The 19,693-nt window shown below is 38.8% G+C and overlaps 1 protein-coding gene across 7 annotated transcripts in view; it reads left to right on the forward strand.

Annotated features, from left to right (window-relative positions):
• CCDC102B (coiled-coil domain containing 102B) overlaps nucleotides 1-19,693 on the forward strand; it is a 336,113-nt gene that overhangs the window by 189,810 nt on the left and 126,610 nt on the right. For all 7 annotated transcript variants that reach the window (XM_089776320.1, XM_089776321.1, XM_006121423.5 and 4 more), the window contains one exon: nucleotides 16,131-16,301. In XM_089776320.1, the coding sequence (XP_089632446.1) occupies nucleotides 16,131-16,301 (171 nt within the window). The remainder of the gene's footprint in view (nucleotides 1-16,130; nucleotides 16,302-19,693) is intronic.

A 19,693-nucleotide genomic window follows, 5' to 3' on the forward strand; every position in this document is an offset into this window, starting at 1 on the left:
CAGATTTTCTACATGCCATTCATTGTACATAGTCTTATACCATATACTGCATAAACTTATCAAGCTCAGTCTCGAAGCCAGTTAAGTTCTTAGACCTCAAAAGTCCCATTCGATGATAAGATGAATGACTGTGTCCTCATCTTTCAGGCAGGGTATAGCCTCCTCCATTCTCTTCCCTCCTGCAATCTATGCTTCTCCCTCCAATTTCCATGAAACTTGCTACAAAAAGGTACTTCATTTAATGAATAACATTGATCTTACTTCCCATAAATGATAAAATCGTGCACAAATAGCCCAACTGGTTATAGACCACAAAATTTGGAAGACCCTAGACAGGTTCATCTATATAGGTTTCTTTCTCCTCTATTTTCTTCTTCAAAAGAACTATTGCTTCTTCATTTTTTTATTTTGAAAAAAGCAACCCTGTCTATATGAATGCACCTCACGTTGGTGGGGAACAATGAACTATGTATTACACACTCAGTGCTCTGCCTCTGAGTATTATACTCAACAACTAAGGGGCCCTTATCTCCAGGCCCTGCTCTAGTTCACAGACTCACAACTCTGCAGAAGTGTGAGCACAATATTTTGCTTGCATACTGTGCTATGTATGTCTGTAGTCAGAGATTTTCAGAACCCATGGGAAGCAAAACAGCTAAACTTATTCACCATCTGCTGGTAGAGCCAAGCTGTTCTGTGGAATGTCTTGTAAAGCCCACCCGGGGCACATCTACACAGCAGGGCAAAAGTCAAATTAAGCTATGCAACTTCAGCTACGCCAATTGCGTAGCTGAAGTTGAAATAGCTTAATTTGGCTTTTGGTGCAATCTACACAGCAGGAAGTTGAAGAAAGAATACTCTTCCTTTGACTTCCCTTATTCCTTGTGAAATGAGGGTTACAGGAGAGGGTGTAAGTAATCCTCCAGCTTGTCATTATTTTGGAATAATGGCTTGCAGTGTAGACATGCTCTAATGTCAGTTATTCTGAAATAACGCTGCTGTGTCAACATACTCATGTAGAGCTATTTCCAGAGTTTCCCTCTTGGTACTTACGTTGAGGCAGCAGAGTTCAGCCAGGACATTATTCCAACTAATGCTAACAATGGATTGAGAATTGCAGGGCAAGTAGCCTGCTATTTGCTCAGTTGCTTTCTTGCTTACAGAGAAATGACAGTCTGCCTCTTGGAGTTACAGCTTCTCATTTTAGCAAGATGTACTGCAGCCCTTAGCTGAAACAAATTTCTCCGTTGTGGAGAGGAAGGACAGTCTCATGGCCAAAGCACTGGCCTGATAATAAATAGATCTGGGTAGTATAGCAAGCTCTACCAAAGATATTGCATGTGGCCTTAGACAAGTCACTTAACAGCTATTTGCCTGAGTTTCCCCATCTGTTTAATATGGATGATACGTCCTTACTTAGTGGGTGATTGTGAGAACAAGCTGTTTGTGAGATTTTCTGAGCCTCTACTCCTTAAGGCTATCCAGAAATCTAAAAATAATATTGAGTAAGAAGAATTATGTGCATTGTCTTGTGGCATCTGCATATGACTAGTGCAGTTTTGAACTTTTTTTGAATGGCTTTTGAATACACTTTGTCAAGCCATTCCCATCTGATAATCCCCTGAACTTATATCACATACATCCATTATCTTTTTTTCAGGTATATGCATATATGTGGATTCCCACAGCTCAATGTATTTTGTGAATTAATTCCTGGCTTTTCAGGCTATCTGCATGGTCACATTTCTGCCCTGGATTTGAACAAGTGTGATTTTGTACTCTCATCGATAAAGTATAATATTTCAGTTCCTTAATTTTTTTAACATCCGGACTGTCTTTAAAAATAATAAGTTATTGGATCTCTACCCTGAATAAGCCTCATAAAAATGGTAGCGGTGTTCATGCTTTTAATGTTAATGGGATATTATAGATTTGTCCATGAAGTACTGATTTTATGTTCATGTGTTATATGTATGTTTATCATGTCCTCACACTTATATATGACCCCGTACAGACCATTTTCTAGCAAAACATTTATTAATTTCCAGTTTTCTGTAGTAATTTTTTCATACAGATATGTTGTAACTAGCAAAAAACACAGTTGACCTAGTAGCTCAATAATTTAACTTCAGTGAACAGGGCCTTTAATTATATTCTAGTGCTGCTGTATGCATGGCACCGTAAAACTACTGAAGAGAAGAGTAAGCAATTGAATAGTAATTTAAGTATAAATTTATTAAATCAATTAGATTTACAGAAGTTATTCTGCAGAAACATAGTACTGCAATTTTGGGTACATCAAGTATATAAAATCTAAAGTAGTTGCTTGCAAGGGCGGTATGGCTTCTAATGGGAATTTGTCTTGGTTAAAATAGTAAAAATGATTGATTCCACTTGTCTTGGAAAGCTTATTTTGTAAGTTATTCTTTCCCTAATAGCACCTCTGAGGTAGGCCATATCGTTTTAGTTTGTCTGGGAATCTCTGGACTTAATAAAGGGTTTAATAAACTGGTAAGAATTTATAACATCAGTTCAAATGGATCAGTTTTTCTTCTCACAAGACAAGCAATACTATATTACATGGATCAAAAAGTGATATTTTGTATTATTAGATTTCACATATATGTTACACTTACTTTTCCATCTTTATGAACATCAACTGCAAAGGTAATATTTGAAAAGTAAATCAGTATGAGTTTGCACAAAGGATGGTTTCATATGCCATATAGCAACTAAAGGAAAGGAGAGTTAATAGCATAACAAGGAACAGGTTGAAGTGCTTTAATAGCTATTTTACTATAGTCTCTGGAAATATAACATTACTTCTGCATTTATCATTTGCCAAGGTGGGAGGGAAGTCACTAGGCTGTTCAGAAAGGAACAGAACAAATCACCAAAATAGCTCAATGTTTTATTCAAATAAGCAGGATCTGATCAAGTTAACCTTAAGGTACACTGGAATAGGTGCAGTAGTACTGGATACACAGTAGTTAATTTTATTCACAGAGGCACTCAAGGGGGTCTACAAATACTTGTACAGGCTGACCTCATATAATAAAAGCTTTGTTATCTGGAATGTTGGGGGAGTAAGGCAGTATTAGTTAATCAAATATACCAGTGAACTAAGAGTTATACTTAGCACTGGAATTCCCATTTTCAAAGATTTAGAATACAATAAAATGAATGCAGTATAAAATAGTATACAGGTACTCACCTATCTAGTAGTAGTACTGCACTGCAGAGTGGTTGGCTTCTTGAAGCACTTAGGTGTATATAGGTAAAGCTTTATATATAGTAGGTTATCTTACGACACTTCATATCACTATAAGCAGCACGTGGCCTACACCCAGCTCACTAAAAATACGTATACCACTAAAACTATATTGAACATAATTTAAGGTACTTCAAAATCTTGCAATGCTTCAGGATCATCATTATCAACAGCAGTTATCACTGTAGATGTAGAAGGTGTAGGAGATTGCTCTGAATCTGTAATGACCATATGACACAACCTGGAAACTTTTTTTTAAATAAATGCCTTACATCAGCTTGCTTACTAGTTTTCTTCCTCCTTTGCATAAAAGGTAGAATGCAGAATGTGCAATTGCATAACCTTCTGGGCAGTATACCAGTCCTGGTTACTAGACTGAAGATTTATATTGGAGATATCAGAAATTCTGGTTAATAGAACTTCCTAGTTGGTAAAGTGCAAGATAATACAGCTTTTACCATAATACCTTTTTGAAGATTCAGAGAAATTAAAAAGGGTTTGTACAGTCTATAAAAAAGGAAATAAGTCATAGCATACTTCCCATTGGCTTTTTAGAACTGGAGGGACCCCTTTATAGAAACAAAATCTAGTCTTAAAGCATTTCTGTTTATAGTAGAAATTAGGGCTGTCAAGCAATTACACATTAACTGTGATTAATCAACACTGCTAAACAATAATAGAATACTATTTAAATATTTTGGATATTTTTTACATTTTCAAATATATTGATTTCAATTACAACACAGAACACAAAGAGTAAAGGGCTCACTTTACATTTTTTTACAAATATTTACACTGTAAAACCCAAAAGTAATAGCATTTTTCAATTCACCTAATACAAGTCTGATTAATTTCGGGGGGTTAATCTCATGAGTTAACTGCAATTAATCCACTGCTCTATTAGAAATATGCTGAAAACCAGATCGCCACTTATTTTAGACTTCCTGGTATAATTTTCTCTTTGAGGCATTAGAGAAGCTCATAAAAATGTAAACACAAATACCAGCTATGTCCATGTTCTTGCATATTCTGAATTCACCCCCTAATTAAAACTGATGGAGAGAATTTCAAACAATGGCATTTATCTTCATTGTCATAAATTGCTCAGACAACTAATTTCATTTTGAAATTATTTAAATTCTGGGGGAAAGCTGAGGTGAGGCATATGTGAATGCACACAGTTGGTTTCATCAAGCTAAAACAAAATCTTTCTTTTATATGATATCTAGCTTAGAGTAGATAAAGAAAACGGAGTGGAGTTTATTTCTGTACTGCATTTGATATGCTTCAACAAGTTACTGTCACTGGGGAAATTAGGGTGATCTAAATGAGAACTGATCACTACAAATGTGCATTAAAAATGCACAGAGTAGGACTGTTAATTATAAACTGCGGAGAAATGTTGATGTCCTGCTTGAATTTCTCTCTAGTTGTCACAGGTTAATACTAAGATGGATCAATGTGATTGGTTTTTGGCACCTGGGCTTAGGCACATTTAAGAAAGTTCAAAAGAAAACCAAATTTATTCCAATAGAACTGGGCATGTTCTTTGAGGTAGAGAAATATATGTTTAATGGGATGCCATGATATAACTGACTGTTTCTTCTAAAGGGAATTTTATTGCCTTGTTTGAATTTTTTGCCACTTTTGGCAAAACACACATTTTGCTTTTTTCTTAGTGTGTGAATTTGTTAAATGCTGCTCTCTCTGTATTCTACTATTCTTTGCTTGAAGGCAAGATTAGTGTGATCTTGGAACCCAATTTATTTAACTTCTTTGATGTACTCTTGTTTTGCATTCCTTTTACATGCTTCTTTTTGAGCCATGGTTCAACTAAATGCCAAATAGGTAAATTGGCTTATAGTGTCCATAGTCACTGTACTTTAATCAACTTCTTACCATGTCAGAATAACTTTTTTTGCTTATGTTCCCTATTAAATGCAGCTGAAGGATAACAAAGCTACGAGTATGTAGCAATCAAGCTGGACCCCGGTTACAGAAATATAGTTTTACAGTCATTGTCATACCATGTATTATAATTTGTGTGAACTCAGGTTCACTCTGAAAAATAGCCCAGTCAGACTGATTATAAATGTAGATGGTGCTTCTTCAGTTATAAGGGGGAAAAATTCCTCAAAAGATTTTTTTTTAAAAAAACCCAACCCCCAACAATTATTTCTCAAGTAGCCTTTTTTTGTCAGAGGTATTCAACCTCTGCTCATAGCCTTTCCTTTTTTTTCTGTTTCCATTCTTAATACTACAACTGTACTCCTGTCAGATGTTTTTATGCCAACTTTATTCACCAACCCAGTGCCAAATGCTAAAGTTAGGTGCTTTCATGTTCAAAAATTAAAATAATTTCTTGTGCAAAAATAAACTTGATGTCCACCTCTTTGGTCTTGTGAAAGTAATACAGTGCATTCCAAAACATACTGAAAGAAAAATGATTTTATAAGTCACCTTTATTTATGAAAGAGTACCCCAGCATCGGAGGGGGGCCAACAGACTTGCCTGGTCCCTGGCAAGTTAGGGAGGGCCAGCTCCATGTTCTCGGAAGGGATGGAACCTCAGACAGATGGAGTTAAGTATGGTGGCCAGCCCTCAGTGCTGCACAAACCATACCATGTCCTCCCCACCAGCCCTAAGGCCAACCGGAGCATGCTGCCTGGGTTCCAGTGGTGATTTAAAGCAGGGCTCTGGTAGCTGCTTCTACTGCTGCCACGGTAATAGGAGCAGCCAGGAGCCCCAGGCCCTTTTGAATTTCTGGGATCCAGAGCAGCTGCTCCCTTGCTTCCCCTGTTGGCTGCCTACTGTAAAGCTGGAGGCCTGAGCTTGGTCCAAAGTTAGCCAGAGTGGACCAAGTAATTGGGGTATCATGGAGATCAGTGGTGGTTTTAGGGCATATTGCAGGTGGGCTGTGGAGCCCTATTTCTGAGAAAGGGGAGAAGACTGGGAGTCAGTGCCCAGGAAATGTGCAAGAGAGGCTAAGTGAGGAACCAATTGGTTGAGGCTATAGAAGTTTGACACAAATGAGGGGATACAATACAGAGCAATCTTAGCGGGTGGGCAGGAGTGCGCACTTGCTAGGGTGTCTCGTGCACAACCTGGGGTGGAGAGGCTTTGTCTGAGCTATAGGGGAAAGAAAACCTTTCTACCCCCTTTTTTCATTAATGGATGTTAAAATAAAATAATCCAGTATGGACACAAAATCCTATTCAACTCCATGATAACTCCAAACTCCTGTTCCCCACAGAGGCCCTATCAAAAAGAAAGGGTAATATCAGGGATGAAGAATAAGCAGCCTGCAGGCCAAATGCAGTTTGCCAGGGTTAGCCCCTAGCAGAACACTGGACACTTTATTTACCTACGTGTCCACAAGTATGGCCATTTGTAGCTCCTATTGACTGCAGTTTGCTGTTCCTGGCCAGAAAGTGCCACGGGCTGGGCTACGTGCAGCTGGCTGATTCAGGATTGCAGTGGATAGTGTCAGGAAAGAACCTGTTCAAGCAAGAGCACCCTCATTCTCAGCCACTGAGATTGGTGTTTGGATCCTCCAGTGTTTCTTGTGATGACTCAAGATCTTATAACATTTACGAAACCTACTAAAATATCCCTATCCTTGCAAAGGCAGAAAAGTATTTGAGACAGTCAGCATCTTCACTCACTTTAAGTGTAAGTCTGCAGAACAAGACTGATTATTTTAAACCACTGTAGCCAATACCTGAATTATACCATTTTAGATAGTGAGAATTAGTTTTCACATTTTTGGGAAAGGAAACAGAAAAATAAAAGTTTTGTGAGCAATGGAAAGACAGTAGTTTTTTAAAATCATTACCTGACATTGTATCTGTTAATATTAAGGATTTATTGGAAGAAATATAGTTAAAACAACAAGAACCTTTATTTGATCATTACCTCCTTTTGTTGGATTCTAGTCACCAGCTATTTGGCCTTTTATGTGCACATCAGACTTTAGATGACTTTGAGTTACATCTGCACTCAAAGTTAGAAAAAAGTAATTTTAGTATTTAAGGTAAAACAGAAACACCAAACAGAAACAGCAACTTATGGTATGTGACACTAAAGGACTCCTAGTAATCAACTGTAGTATTCATGCCCTGAAAGCAGAGACGTTATGTGGGGCTCTGGAATATTAGTCACCAATCTCAGAAATGGTATGTTTTAAGAAAGACTATGACATCTCAATATAAGGCTCTTAGACTCCTGCTGTCAGTGTTAGAAGACTCATACATGAAAGAGAGGCCTTTTCATCTCTGGTGACACAGTGAGTCTGAATGAGGCAGACTAATCTGGCATGTATTTACTAGCATCTTGGGAAGAAAATTACAAGGAAGCGATTCAGAATGGAAGTGATGTGATCTGACTGGACAAAGAACATGAAGTTAACAGCATGCTTTTTAAGGGAGGGGAAAGAGCTATAATAGTAAGCTATCAAGAGAAAAGACATTACTTGTTAACTACATGATCAGTCAACTGATACTGGTTTTATGCATGTGGAGAACAATTAGTTCATAGGGGGCATGTTCACCTATTACCATTGTCATTTGCATACTAATAATTTAAAACTTAGGCACATCATTATGTTGACCTAAACTACATCAGTAAACAGCTGCTGCAGTTATGACACTGCTTGTGAGTCTGACTACTCAGCTCCTTGTGTCAGTGATGTGCTTCCTCACCAAGAGTATGTCTATCAATGCAGAGTGCTGTGTGCCATGGGTAGGTATCCCCTTGTGCAACTCATCACCATCCAGTGTAGGGTGTTTGGGGAAATTCTTGCAGAAACAAGCCATACAGGGATGACAGGGACCATTGGGTCAACTTTCCATAATTCAGTCTCTTCAACACATCTAGATTTCATAATTTGGGTGCCTTCTTTTCAAAATCCCCACAAATCCACGCTTCTCTCCTTGCTGCTTACCATCTCCAACAGAAGCATGAAGCCTGCAAAATTCTGCACCATTATCAAGTGTGTTGCAAGCACAGGGTACATAATTCTGCCATATTTGCAAAGATGTAAGAGAAGCTGTGAGAAACATGATGATTTTCTGGAGGCTTGATTGCTGTGGAAAGAAAGAAACAATTTAAGGTTGCTAGTGGCATAAACAGACCACTTGCGGTGATGGATCACCAGTTCTGGCCCTGCAAAACAAGCATGGACTGGTGGGATCGCATTGTCATGCAGGTTTGGGATGAAGAGTAGTGGGTGTAGAGCTTTCAGATATGCAAGGCCACATTCCTGAATCGGTATAACAGTTTTGTCCCGGCATTCCAACACAGGGTCACCCAAATGAGAGCCTCATGGACAGTTGTGAAGTGAATGGTTATTGAACTGCGGAAACTTGTAACACCCGATTGCTATGAGTTAGTTTAGGAATCTGTTCTGAATTGGGAAATTCATGGCAGTAGCTGTTGGCATGGAACCATATGGGGTCATTGCCTCCTGTTATGCAGGACTGTAAGTTTTAGCAATGTACTGGATGTAGTGGATAGTTTTGTAGCAATGGATTTCCACACTGAGATAGGGTGATTGATGGCCAGCATGCACCTATTTTGGCACACAATCGCCTTGTCCCTGACTTTCATGGCCTCCATACGTCTCAAAAGACGGTGGGATGCAGCATTAAACTGGTCACTTTTTGTAATGTTTTGTGTGACTCAATAGACCAATGCAAGAAAGGCATGTTCGGCTGCAGTAGGTACAGCTCCATGCTGTAGTGCTGTTAGTTGTTATCATCCATTCTTTCCTCTTCATTCTTTTCTTGTTCTGGTTTTCTGCAAAAGTCTTGTCGTAGTGCTTTTGTCCTTGGCGGAGGTGTTGACGCCAGGTATTTCTATCCATTGCCAGGTTTTCCTAACTATCAATGTCTATCTGAAACTTTACCAAAGCAGCTTTGCAGTAGTCCTTGAAATGGAGTTTAGGGCATCCTTTTGGTCTTGTTTCCTCTGGCAGTTCTCTGTACAAAATGTTCTTTGGGATGCGGTTATCATCCATTCTCTTTATGTGACCCAGCCACCGTAGCCTTCTGTTATGCAGAATGGCTCCCATGCTTGACATTCCAGCTCTTTCTAATACTTTCTCATTCGGGACTTTATCTTGCCATTTGATGTTCAAAATTTTGCATAAGCAACGGAGATGGGAAGAGCTAAGTTGTTTTTCTTGGCTTGCATAGATGGTCCATGTTTCTGATCCATAGAGAAGAACGCTCAGCGCACATGCTTGGTAGATAAGTATCTTTGTTCTAATTGTGAGCTTTGAGTTTGCCCATGCACGTTTTGTTAGTCAACTGAAAGTAGTAGCTGCCTTTCCAATATTAATGTTAATTTCTGCATCTAATGACAAGTTGCTAGTTATGGTTGAACCTAAGTAGCAGAACTTCAGAACTATTTCCAGAAGGTTGTTATTTAGCATAATACATGGTGGAGTCGTGTTACCTTATGCAAGGACCACAGTTTTCTTAATGCTGATGGTAAAAGTAAATTTTTGACAAGTTCTTTACATTTGGGCCGTAAGATCCTGGAGTTGTGTTTCGTTATGAGCTACAATAGCATCAGCATCATCAGCGAAGAGCAGTTCTCTGATAAGCACTTTCTTTCTCTTGCTTTTTGCCCTCAGTCTAGCTAGATTGAAAAGTGATCTGTCAGATCTTGTATGGATGTAGATGCCGCTATGTGAGTTCTTGAATGCACAGCTTAGGAGGACTGAGAAGAATATTCCAAACAGGGTTGGGGTAAGAACACAGCCCTGCTTTACTCCTATGTTCACCTGAAAGCTATCGGATGTATATCCATCAAACTGGATAGTAGCTCTCATACCCTCGTGAAAAGCTATGATCGGCCTCAAAAGTTTAAGTGGGCAGCCTATTCTTTCAAGTAGAAAGTAAAGTCTTTGTTGACTAACAGTGTCGAATGCCTTTGTGAGGTCCACAAAAGAGATACAAAGTAGCATGTTTTGCTCAAGGCATTTCTCCTGTAGTTGATGAAGGGAGATGATCATGTTGATGGTCAATCTTCCTGTATGAAAACCACACCATGACTCTGGATATATGCAATTAGCCAACAGTTGGAGGCATCTTAAGATGACTTTTGCAAAACTTTACCTGCGATGCAAAGGAGATATATGCCATGATAGTTGTTACAATCTCCCTTGTCTCCTTAGTTCTTATATAAGGTGACAATATCTGCATCTTTCATATCTTGTGGTATTTCCCCTTTCATTCAGCACTTCAGAAGGAGGTCATAAAGAGGGGGAATGAGACTGTCTTTGTTGTGCTTGAATACCTCAGCAGGAATGCAATCTGTTCCTGGTGCTTTTCTGCTTGACAGTGCATCTATAGCATCTATCAGTTTCTGCTTGCTTGGAACGGCATCAAGTTCTTGCATTTGTTCCATAGTGGGAATGAAGTCTTCGGTTTCTGACATGATGTTTCATTCCTCTGAATACAGCTCTGAATAATGCTCAATCCATCTGGCCATTTGCTTGCTCTTATCTGTAATTGAGATACCCTCCTTAGTTTTTAGGGGAGCAATCTTAGTAAAGTTGGGACCTAAAACTTTCCTAAGGCCTTCATATATGGCTCTTGAATTTCCTGTATTGGAGTCAACCTGGACATTACTGCAAATATCTATCCAGTACTGATTTATGCAGTGCCTGATCTCTTTCTGGAGCAGTGCCTGATCTCTCTGCCTTTTGCATGCTGTAGTTTGGCCTTCTCACTGTCAGATGGATTCTTGATGTATTCAAGATATGCTTCCTTCTTCTGCTTTATCAGGGGCATCCATCTGTCAGTGTTTTCCTCAAGCCCCCTTTTTTGCAAAGGCTTTGGCAAAGTCTTCGGCTACGTCTAAACTGGCATGATTTTCCAGAAATGCTTTAAACGGAAAAGTTTTCTGTTAAAAGCATTTTCCGAAAAATGCGGCTAGATTGGCAGGACGCTTTTCCACAAAAGCATCTGTGGCCAATCTAGATGCGCTTTTCCGCAAAAAAGCCCCGATCGCCATTTTCGCGATCGGGGCTTTTTTGTGGAAAACAAATCTCTGCTCTCTACACTGGCCCTTTTGCACAAAAGTTTTTCGGAAAAAGACTTTTGCCCAAACGGGAGCAGCATAGTATTTCCGCAAAAGCACTGACAATCTTACATGAGATCATCAGTGCATTTGCGGAAATTCAAGCGGCCAGTGTAGACAGCTGGCAAGTTTTTCCGCAAAAGCAGATGATTTTGCAGAAAAAATTGCCAGTCTAGACACATCCTTCATGTTTAGCACTATTTCTTGTTTTCACACAATTAATTTTTGGCTTTTTGTTCAGTGTGGTTCAATAGAATTTTTTCACTTTTCATTTTGTTTTATTGACCATGAGGGAATGGTCCATGTCACAGTCAGCACCATGATAGGTATGTGTGGACTTTACACAGTTTAAGTCCTTTCTTCACACTAGGACAAAATCCAGTTGATGCCAGCAGCCTGACCATGGGTGGCACCAAGAAACTTTGTGGTATTCTTTTCCCTGACTACATCACCAAAAAGGGCTACTTTTCTATGGTTATGCAAGCATTGGTGGATCACCAGGAACCTGTTACTGATATCAGTGTGCACTGATCAGGGAAAATGCGTGACACATGCATCCTTAAGAACACAAGACTATTCAGAAAGCTACAAACAGGGACTTTCTTTCCTGACCATTGGATTACCATTAGAATAGTGATTACCATTAGAATAGTGATCCTGAGTGATTTATCAGTTGTTTGCTGAATTTGAGCAGCCAGACACAAGGATTAGTTGAAGAGCCCAATGCAAGCTACACAGCTAAGGGAGTCTTTGAAAGACCATTTTAATCAGGAGCCAATGTAGTGTGTGTTGCTCCAGTGTGGTCTATCTGGCCCTACTTTTTTTGCAATGTGGCATGATTCCTGTAGCGATTGCTGTGCATGTAGGAATATTACATCGTCAATGCACTTATTAATATGGTTTCTGAGTAGTATTATGAATTGCATGACACAGTGCAGTAGCAGGCAGTTGGTCACGTTTAGACCTGCTTAGCACCAGGCAGCATATGGTGTGAAATAATAAAGATTAATTTTGTTCCAAAAATAGAGCTTTATTCTGTAACATGAATCAGGTAATTAAAAACATTTAAAACTTAATACATAAGGGAACAGAACTTATGAACAGGAAAAACAGTCATTTCGATTTCAGGAACATGGACACCAACCATGGCTTTCACAAGTCAGTGTAGGTGGAGCTGTTACTGTCTATAATGTTTCCATGGCTGGAGTGGTAAGGGTAGTGCACCAACCCCAATACCATATGGAATGTAGACGGGAAATAGAGAGGCACCTATATTAAGTTTTCCAAAGGCTGCAGAGGGAGACAAACATGGGTTTATTCAATCTGCAGGTTCACCACAATCTGCAAAATCTCTGTTTGATGTTTGGAAAGCACAAGCAACCTCAGCTGCACACCCCTCTACTTTTCCTTCACTTTTCCCCTCACCCTTCTGTCCTTCCCCAAGCTGTTTATAAGGGAAGCCCTGTGCTCATTATCTGCAGCATGCACTTACATGAATTCCTGAAACATATTACCCCAAGTCCTCTTCTTTTTCCTCATTACCGGGCTCAGGCATTCTGCAGGTGTGGAGGAGAAGAGCCTGACAGCCAGTGTCAGTAACATGTAGAAGTACCATTGTTAGTTTATTCACCACAAAAATCAAAACTGAAAATGCTGAACTCACTCCACTTGCTCCCCCGAAGTGGTAAGCATTAACTTCTTACTTCTGCTGGAGACTGATTAAGCAAGACACCAATAACTAGCTCTGGTAAGTATGGCCCTCTTGTGGTTCAGAAAGTGAGACTAGCTTGTTTGCCTGATTCTAGTTGTATAATATTGAAGTTGTAATGTGATTGCATACTGGCACCATTTTCCATAGATGATGATCATTTTAGCTGACATCTCACTCTTGTGGATCACTGAGAAAGAGAGAGCATAGCTATTGTCATCCAATGCCCCGCGTACCCCTATGCTCCTAGTCTGTGTACTGCTGAAGTACTGTGTACTGCCTGTTGAAGTGGCATGAGAAGGTGTCCTACTACTGCAAAAGAAATAAGGCAGCCCTCCCCAGAAACCTTTTGCAGAGGAATACAAAGTACCTTCCTGAAAGTTTCAGTGAGAACTCTACAGAGGATTCGTGGAACATCCTAGTGCTCAAATTGCTCTGACTCTTAACAGGGCTTGAGAAGCAGAGAGTAACTCTTTCTGGTTGTTCCACTACTACTTCTACAACAAATAAAATGAGTAAATCAAAACATGCGTCCTGCTACTTTTGGAAGAGGGGTGCTATCCCTGTAATTTCATAGTAAACAGCATATTTACCAGAGCTTCCTTCCCCTTCACTGAATTCACCTGCCTCAAATGCTGTGACTAGGTGGACTGTAGTGGTGACTAAAATGTTCCTAGCTTGCTGCACATCTGAATCCTCTAGTTGCCTGTCTGATTCTCCTCCTCTTCTTCCTTGATCACCTCTTCCTCTTTGTCATTTATAGTAGGGACCTGTGATTCAGGCTTATCAGAAATAGCCTTGGTGCCTTTGGGGGATGGTGGTAGGGTCTCTACTGAGGACAGCATGCAGCTCTTTGTAAAAGAGGCAGGTCTGTGGCTCACCGCTGGATTGATTGTTGGCTTCCCTGATCCTCTTGTATGCCTGCTGCAGCTTCTTGGCTTTCATGCAGCCCTGCTGTTGGTCCCTATTGTAGCCCTTCTCCTACATCCCACAAGCAGTCTGCTCAGAGCTGTCCACATTTCTACAGCTGGCTCAGCACTGTGCCTGCATAGCCTCTTCTCTCCACAAACTCATGAGGACCAAAATCTCCTGCCTACTCCAGATTTGCAGTGTGTACCTGGCATGATCAGCTAGTTACCGGTGCTTGTCAACTGAGTGATCAGAAAAAGGAATTTCAAAAAGTTACTGGGCTTTAAGAAGGGTAGAGGCTTCCTGTCTACCTGACCAATTGTGAATTCACAATTGTGACTAGCAAGGTCAGCGTGGGGCAATATGGGACAGCTGCAGGAGGACAGTAATGGATGACATAAGTAACACAGTGATTACACTCTCACTGCATTGACCTAAGTGCATGGACCGTGACACCATGCCATTCAGTAAGGTGGTGTAATTAAATCTGTGTAGCATTGCAATTACATCAGCAGGAGCCAAATTTAAGTGAAGACACATCCACAGCGGGGTTGGTGTAAGTTGCTTTATGTCCACCTAATTGTGCAGTGTATACTAGGCCTTGCTCTTAAAGAAATAAATTGGGAACCAAGGAGGTAGGAAAGTACAGTGGTTGAAGCAGCTGTTAGTACTTGAAGACTTTTAAAATATTGTAAATGCTAATTACATTGAAATGTTCATAGGACTTCTTATTTTCTGTTTTTAACCAATAAACATTACCTCCAATAAGAAAAGGAAAGGAAAAAGAAAAATAATGTACTGGTGTTTATCTATCAAATACCAGAAAAATACTGAAAATGCTTACTTGCATATAAGGGCTTGTCTATAGGGATCAATACTGCAAACCGTGGGAGTATGCTGATACGTTGCACAGTAATTGTTCCATATAGACCCTGTTAGTGTGCACCAAAGGTCACCTAGTGCACTTTAACATAGCACTGTTTGGGACATTGAAGCACACTAGGGAACATTACAAAAAGATTACTTATTCCAATATATACATTTCCTCATTACTTTTCATGTTAAAAGAAACCTCAAAAAGCCCTGATTAGCCCCCAAAATGAACTAAATATAAAAAAACAAAGTCCTAAATGTTCAATACAGAGGACGCTCAAATAAATGCCAACTAGTGGTCCCAAATTTCAGATGACAATTCAAATTCTTTCAGATGTATTCAAGCTGCAAAATACTTCTACTTAAATTATAAGGTGTTCAGGTTAGAATCTCCCTTTCTCTTGTGTTTGTATTATGCCTAACATAACAGAGCTGGGCACTAGCACAATACAAAATAAGGAATAATAAAAATAATTTGTTTATAATCAAGTTTCTTATTGCATGAAAGGTAGTTCTTATACACAGTGCTGCTGTCAAATGTAAAACACTTCGTTTTGACTAAACTATTTTTAGTTGCATCCACCTGCTCCTGCTTTGATTTTCACACACTTAAGATTTCTGACCTGTAATTGTAATTTTAGTACAGAAGACAGAGGTTAACAAATTATGAAAGTATGTATTTGATTTAATAGGGATCAAGAGAAAACAGATATGAACAGATTTGGTATTTTACTTTTTAATTTGTTCCTGAAACAGAAGAACTTTATTTTAATATTTGTTTCATCTGCCTTGAAATGGGAACTGCAAGGGCCTTGATAAATAGTTTGGAAGCTTCACCAGTTTAACTGTAACAACCTCTGTCTTTTGATAAAATGTCATGTAATTTTCCACAGCAATTGTCCTCAGACAGTCACAGATAGCCTTGACATTTCTCACAGTTCTGTACTGAAGGGACTATTTTATTCCTCAGTGGTGGGACATTACAGTCACAATGCTGTGATAAAAGACCCAGGGCCAGATTCTCAGCTTATGTACATTTTTATAGCTCCACTGATGTCAGTGGTGATATAAAGGCAATTTACACCATCTGAGGATCTGCCCTACCTATATTTTTTTGTAAAGTGAAGTGAATAGGTCCCTCTGCTTTTAAGTTCACCTAAAAATGTAAAATGGTTCTTGTTGGAATAAACATACAGGAAGCTTCCTTTTAAGAAGATTTTTAAGCTGTTTCAGTCTCCAGATGTGTTTTAGTGTCTGAATAGTATTGTCTTTCTTTAAAAGGCACTCATTGATCTACAGCATGCTCACCACAAGCTAAACAAGCAGCATCATGATAAAGTGGCGGAATTGATGCATGCAAACAAGAGAATGGAACAACATGAGGCTGAGGTTAAGAAGCTGAGAATTCGGGTGGAAGACCTAAAAAGAGAACTAAACCAGGCAGAGGATAAGGTATTTAAACTTTCAATTTGTTAAAGAATCTGTCATCACAGTTTACTCACATATTCAAGGGTAATACTGCTAATGCATTTATATATTATAGTGTTATGTGTTTATTATGGTCCTAGGACTGCAATCTTTGACATTAGACATGGAATTTGATCTCTTTTTGTCCATTACCTTACTACCATAAGATTATTTCTTAAGATTTCATATGTCTCTATAATACTAATAGCTCCCCCCCAATTATGTTTCTACTGAATATGCATAGGCAGTAATAGGACAATTTGGACAAAACACACACAGGTGTGTGTGCGTGTATGTTTATATAATATATAAATATAAGAAGACATCATTAACCAACTAATTTTTCAATATTCCTATGAATCCAAATAATTCTAAATCACAACAGCACAAAATTATGCTGCTCTTGCCCACCACCACCTTCTGGATACAAACACCAGCTTAATCCTTTTCATTATTCATTACCCTTAGACATCTTAGATTATTTTACATTTAAGACCATTGCTGATGGATAATTGTATGTAAACTGTAAAATTACAATTTGAGGAGCTGTTAATTAGACACCAGCACCCCCCCCAAAAATAAACAAACAAAAAAAAACCCCAACAACCACCACATGTGCTTTTCTCCATGTCCTGATTACCTTTCAATTGAAAAAAAAAGTTTAACAACATTTTTATTCTGAAAATAATTTTCCCGCCAGCCTGAGAAAGAGGATCCCTTACCTGAGAAGTGACGATTATAATTGGTTTATGTGACAGAGGTATCTCGTACTGCTGAAATGACATCATTTCCCTGCTCACATTGGGTACATTGATGCTGAAATAAAAGCAGCTAGCCTGGGTCATCTGACTGGGCCTCATGGGGCTTGAGCTGCAGGCTATACAATTGCAGTAATGGTGTTCAGGCTTGACCCTGGGCGCTAAGACTCTGCAAGTGTGGAGAGTCTATGCTCCAGTCTAAGCCTGAATGTTTACATTGCAATTTTTAGATCTGCAGCCTGAGACCTGTGAGCTTCAGTTAGCTGACTTCAAGACTTCCTGTTGTGTTTTTTTTCCCACCAAGTAGATGTGCTCATTATCCCTTCTGCAGTGTCTTCTATGATGTGGCAAAATGAAACTTCATCTACCTTAGGAAGCAGGAAAGGAAATCCTCTTTTTGCACCCATGTGTTATAGTGGTACTTCCTGAAGGCCACTTCCGAACATTAAGTAGTAGAGTTTCCTATTTCTTCCATGTAGCAGCCTTTCTAGATAATCTTGCTATAAAAAGAGAGAGAGGGCCTGGATTTTCAGAACTGACTGGTGATTTGGGGTGAACTAATGTTTAGATGCTTAGCTTGAGACACCTAGAAAAAATAATTTGATGGTAGTTGAAAATGAGGTAATAATACCTTTGGCATAGCAAGTGCCAGGCAAGTATATATAAGATTCCCCAATACACAACTTTGTGTGTGTACCTCAGTCCTGACTTACTGTATCCCTCTTTACAACATAATAAAGTGCTTCTCCGTTCCTAAGCAAACATTACCAATTCTTCAGAAATTTGTGCTAGTTTTTTTTATTTGGGCAGAAACTTAGAACTAGAGTGAAATTGAATATTTTAAGTTTTATTTATAATCTCAGAGTATTTGGGAACATGTTTGAATAATTAAAATTTATTTTTTAAAATAAGCAGTTTTTTATCTAGTGGGTTAGATTAAATCTTATTGTTGTGGGTCTCACTGCTACCTTTAATTTTGGAGGAATGGAAAGAAGTTACTGACGTAACAGTCTTCATCCTCAAAATGAGCACAATATTCAACCCCAAGAAAAGCATAGGGAGGAGGGCTCTAGGGCCAGCACTGAGAAAAAGAGGCTTAGGCTGTGAGCAAAGAAATGATGTGCAACTATTTGGTTTCTCAGGGAAACAAAACTTTGAAATTCCTTGTAAATTATCAAGATTGCATCTAAGAAAATATCTCACTCTATCATCAGTTTCTTCTCTTAACTGATACAACCATCAATATCCCACATTTGGTTAACTGCTCAGGTCCAAAAGGATAGCATCATTTTTGTCTAATTCAATACAGAACGGGTTATTTTCTCTTAGATAGATTTCAGCTGTTTTGCATCACAGCTAAAATGTGGTAACTTTGGTACTATAGCAAAGAATGAGTAAAATTCTCACAGGGTCTGATAAGGATCCAGAAAGTTATGAAAACACACAGGGGCCTATTAAATACAATCCTCTGAGATTTACATGTTACATTTGTAAATGAACCTGACTAATTTAGCTATAGGATTAAATTTTGAAGCCTTTGTAAAATGTTGCCTGATAGCACAATCCCTGTCATGCTGTGACGTCTGCTTGATCATTCAGTTCCTCCTCAGTAGTTTTGTATTTAAAATGGAAAATGTAAAAGCTGAAAATTGTAAAAATAAGATCTATTCACAAAACCGATTTCTATATCTTAACTGTGTGTATTTCTGGTAGTACCCATAGTGTTCTATGTGCCGGTCAAACAGGGAAAAAGGCACGGTGTCTATCCTGGAGAGCTATCAGTTTGAAATACAAGAGACAGATGAAGGGCTGGGGAAGTATGGAACAAAAAGAAATGAATCAGGATGATGATTAGGCAAATTTGTATTCAATATTTGGAAGTTGTGTGTGTGTGTGTGTTTGTGTGTATATGTTTTAAGACATGCAGAATTGGACTCTTAGTTTACTACTTTGCTTTTGTTTTTTGTAGCCATTCTGGAGCCCATCATAGACATATTGGGAGAGGGGGGCAAAAGGAAAAACAAAGCTGGTAAACCAGAGTCCAAGAAAATATTTTGATACACAGAAAATCCTGTTAGGGACTGTATATTCAGAAATATGGTAATGACACATGAAAACTTTCACTCATGAGCTCAGTCAATACTAGAAACTAGAAACTTAGACATCACTGCCAACTTAGACATCACAGAGCAGTCAGCTGATTATTTGAAATTAATTTTGAGCCCCGTTCCTATTAGGGTATAACAATCACATACTCCTAATTAAAACTAATTAGTGCTCCTATTAGAAGTCACAACAGAATAATTAATAAGGAAAACAAAACTACTTCACTTTTTACTTTAAAAATGGCCTCTCAAAGCATACAGGTTAATGCTGCCTGAGGGGATACTTGCACTGCAACCACAAATCTTAAACCTGTTCTTTGAAGGAATGGGATATTTCTACTCCCTTTGTGTCAGTCCATCACCCAGATCACCATTACAACACACATAGTACTTATACTTTATAATTAGGAGCTACAGTTAGTTTTCTCCAGGGTCTACACAACAGCAGAAAGTCATATTAAAGATACACACTTCAGCTATGTTAATTATGTAGCTGGAGTCGATGTATCTTAAA

The sequence above is a fragment of the Pelodiscus sinensis genome, chromosome 2 (assembly GCF_052426305.1).
Source record: "Pelodiscus sinensis isolate ZL-2025 chromosome 2, ASM5242630v1, whole genome shotgun sequence".
Taxonomy (NCBI): Eukaryota; Metazoa; Chordata; order Testudines; family Trionychidae; genus Pelodiscus; species Pelodiscus sinensis.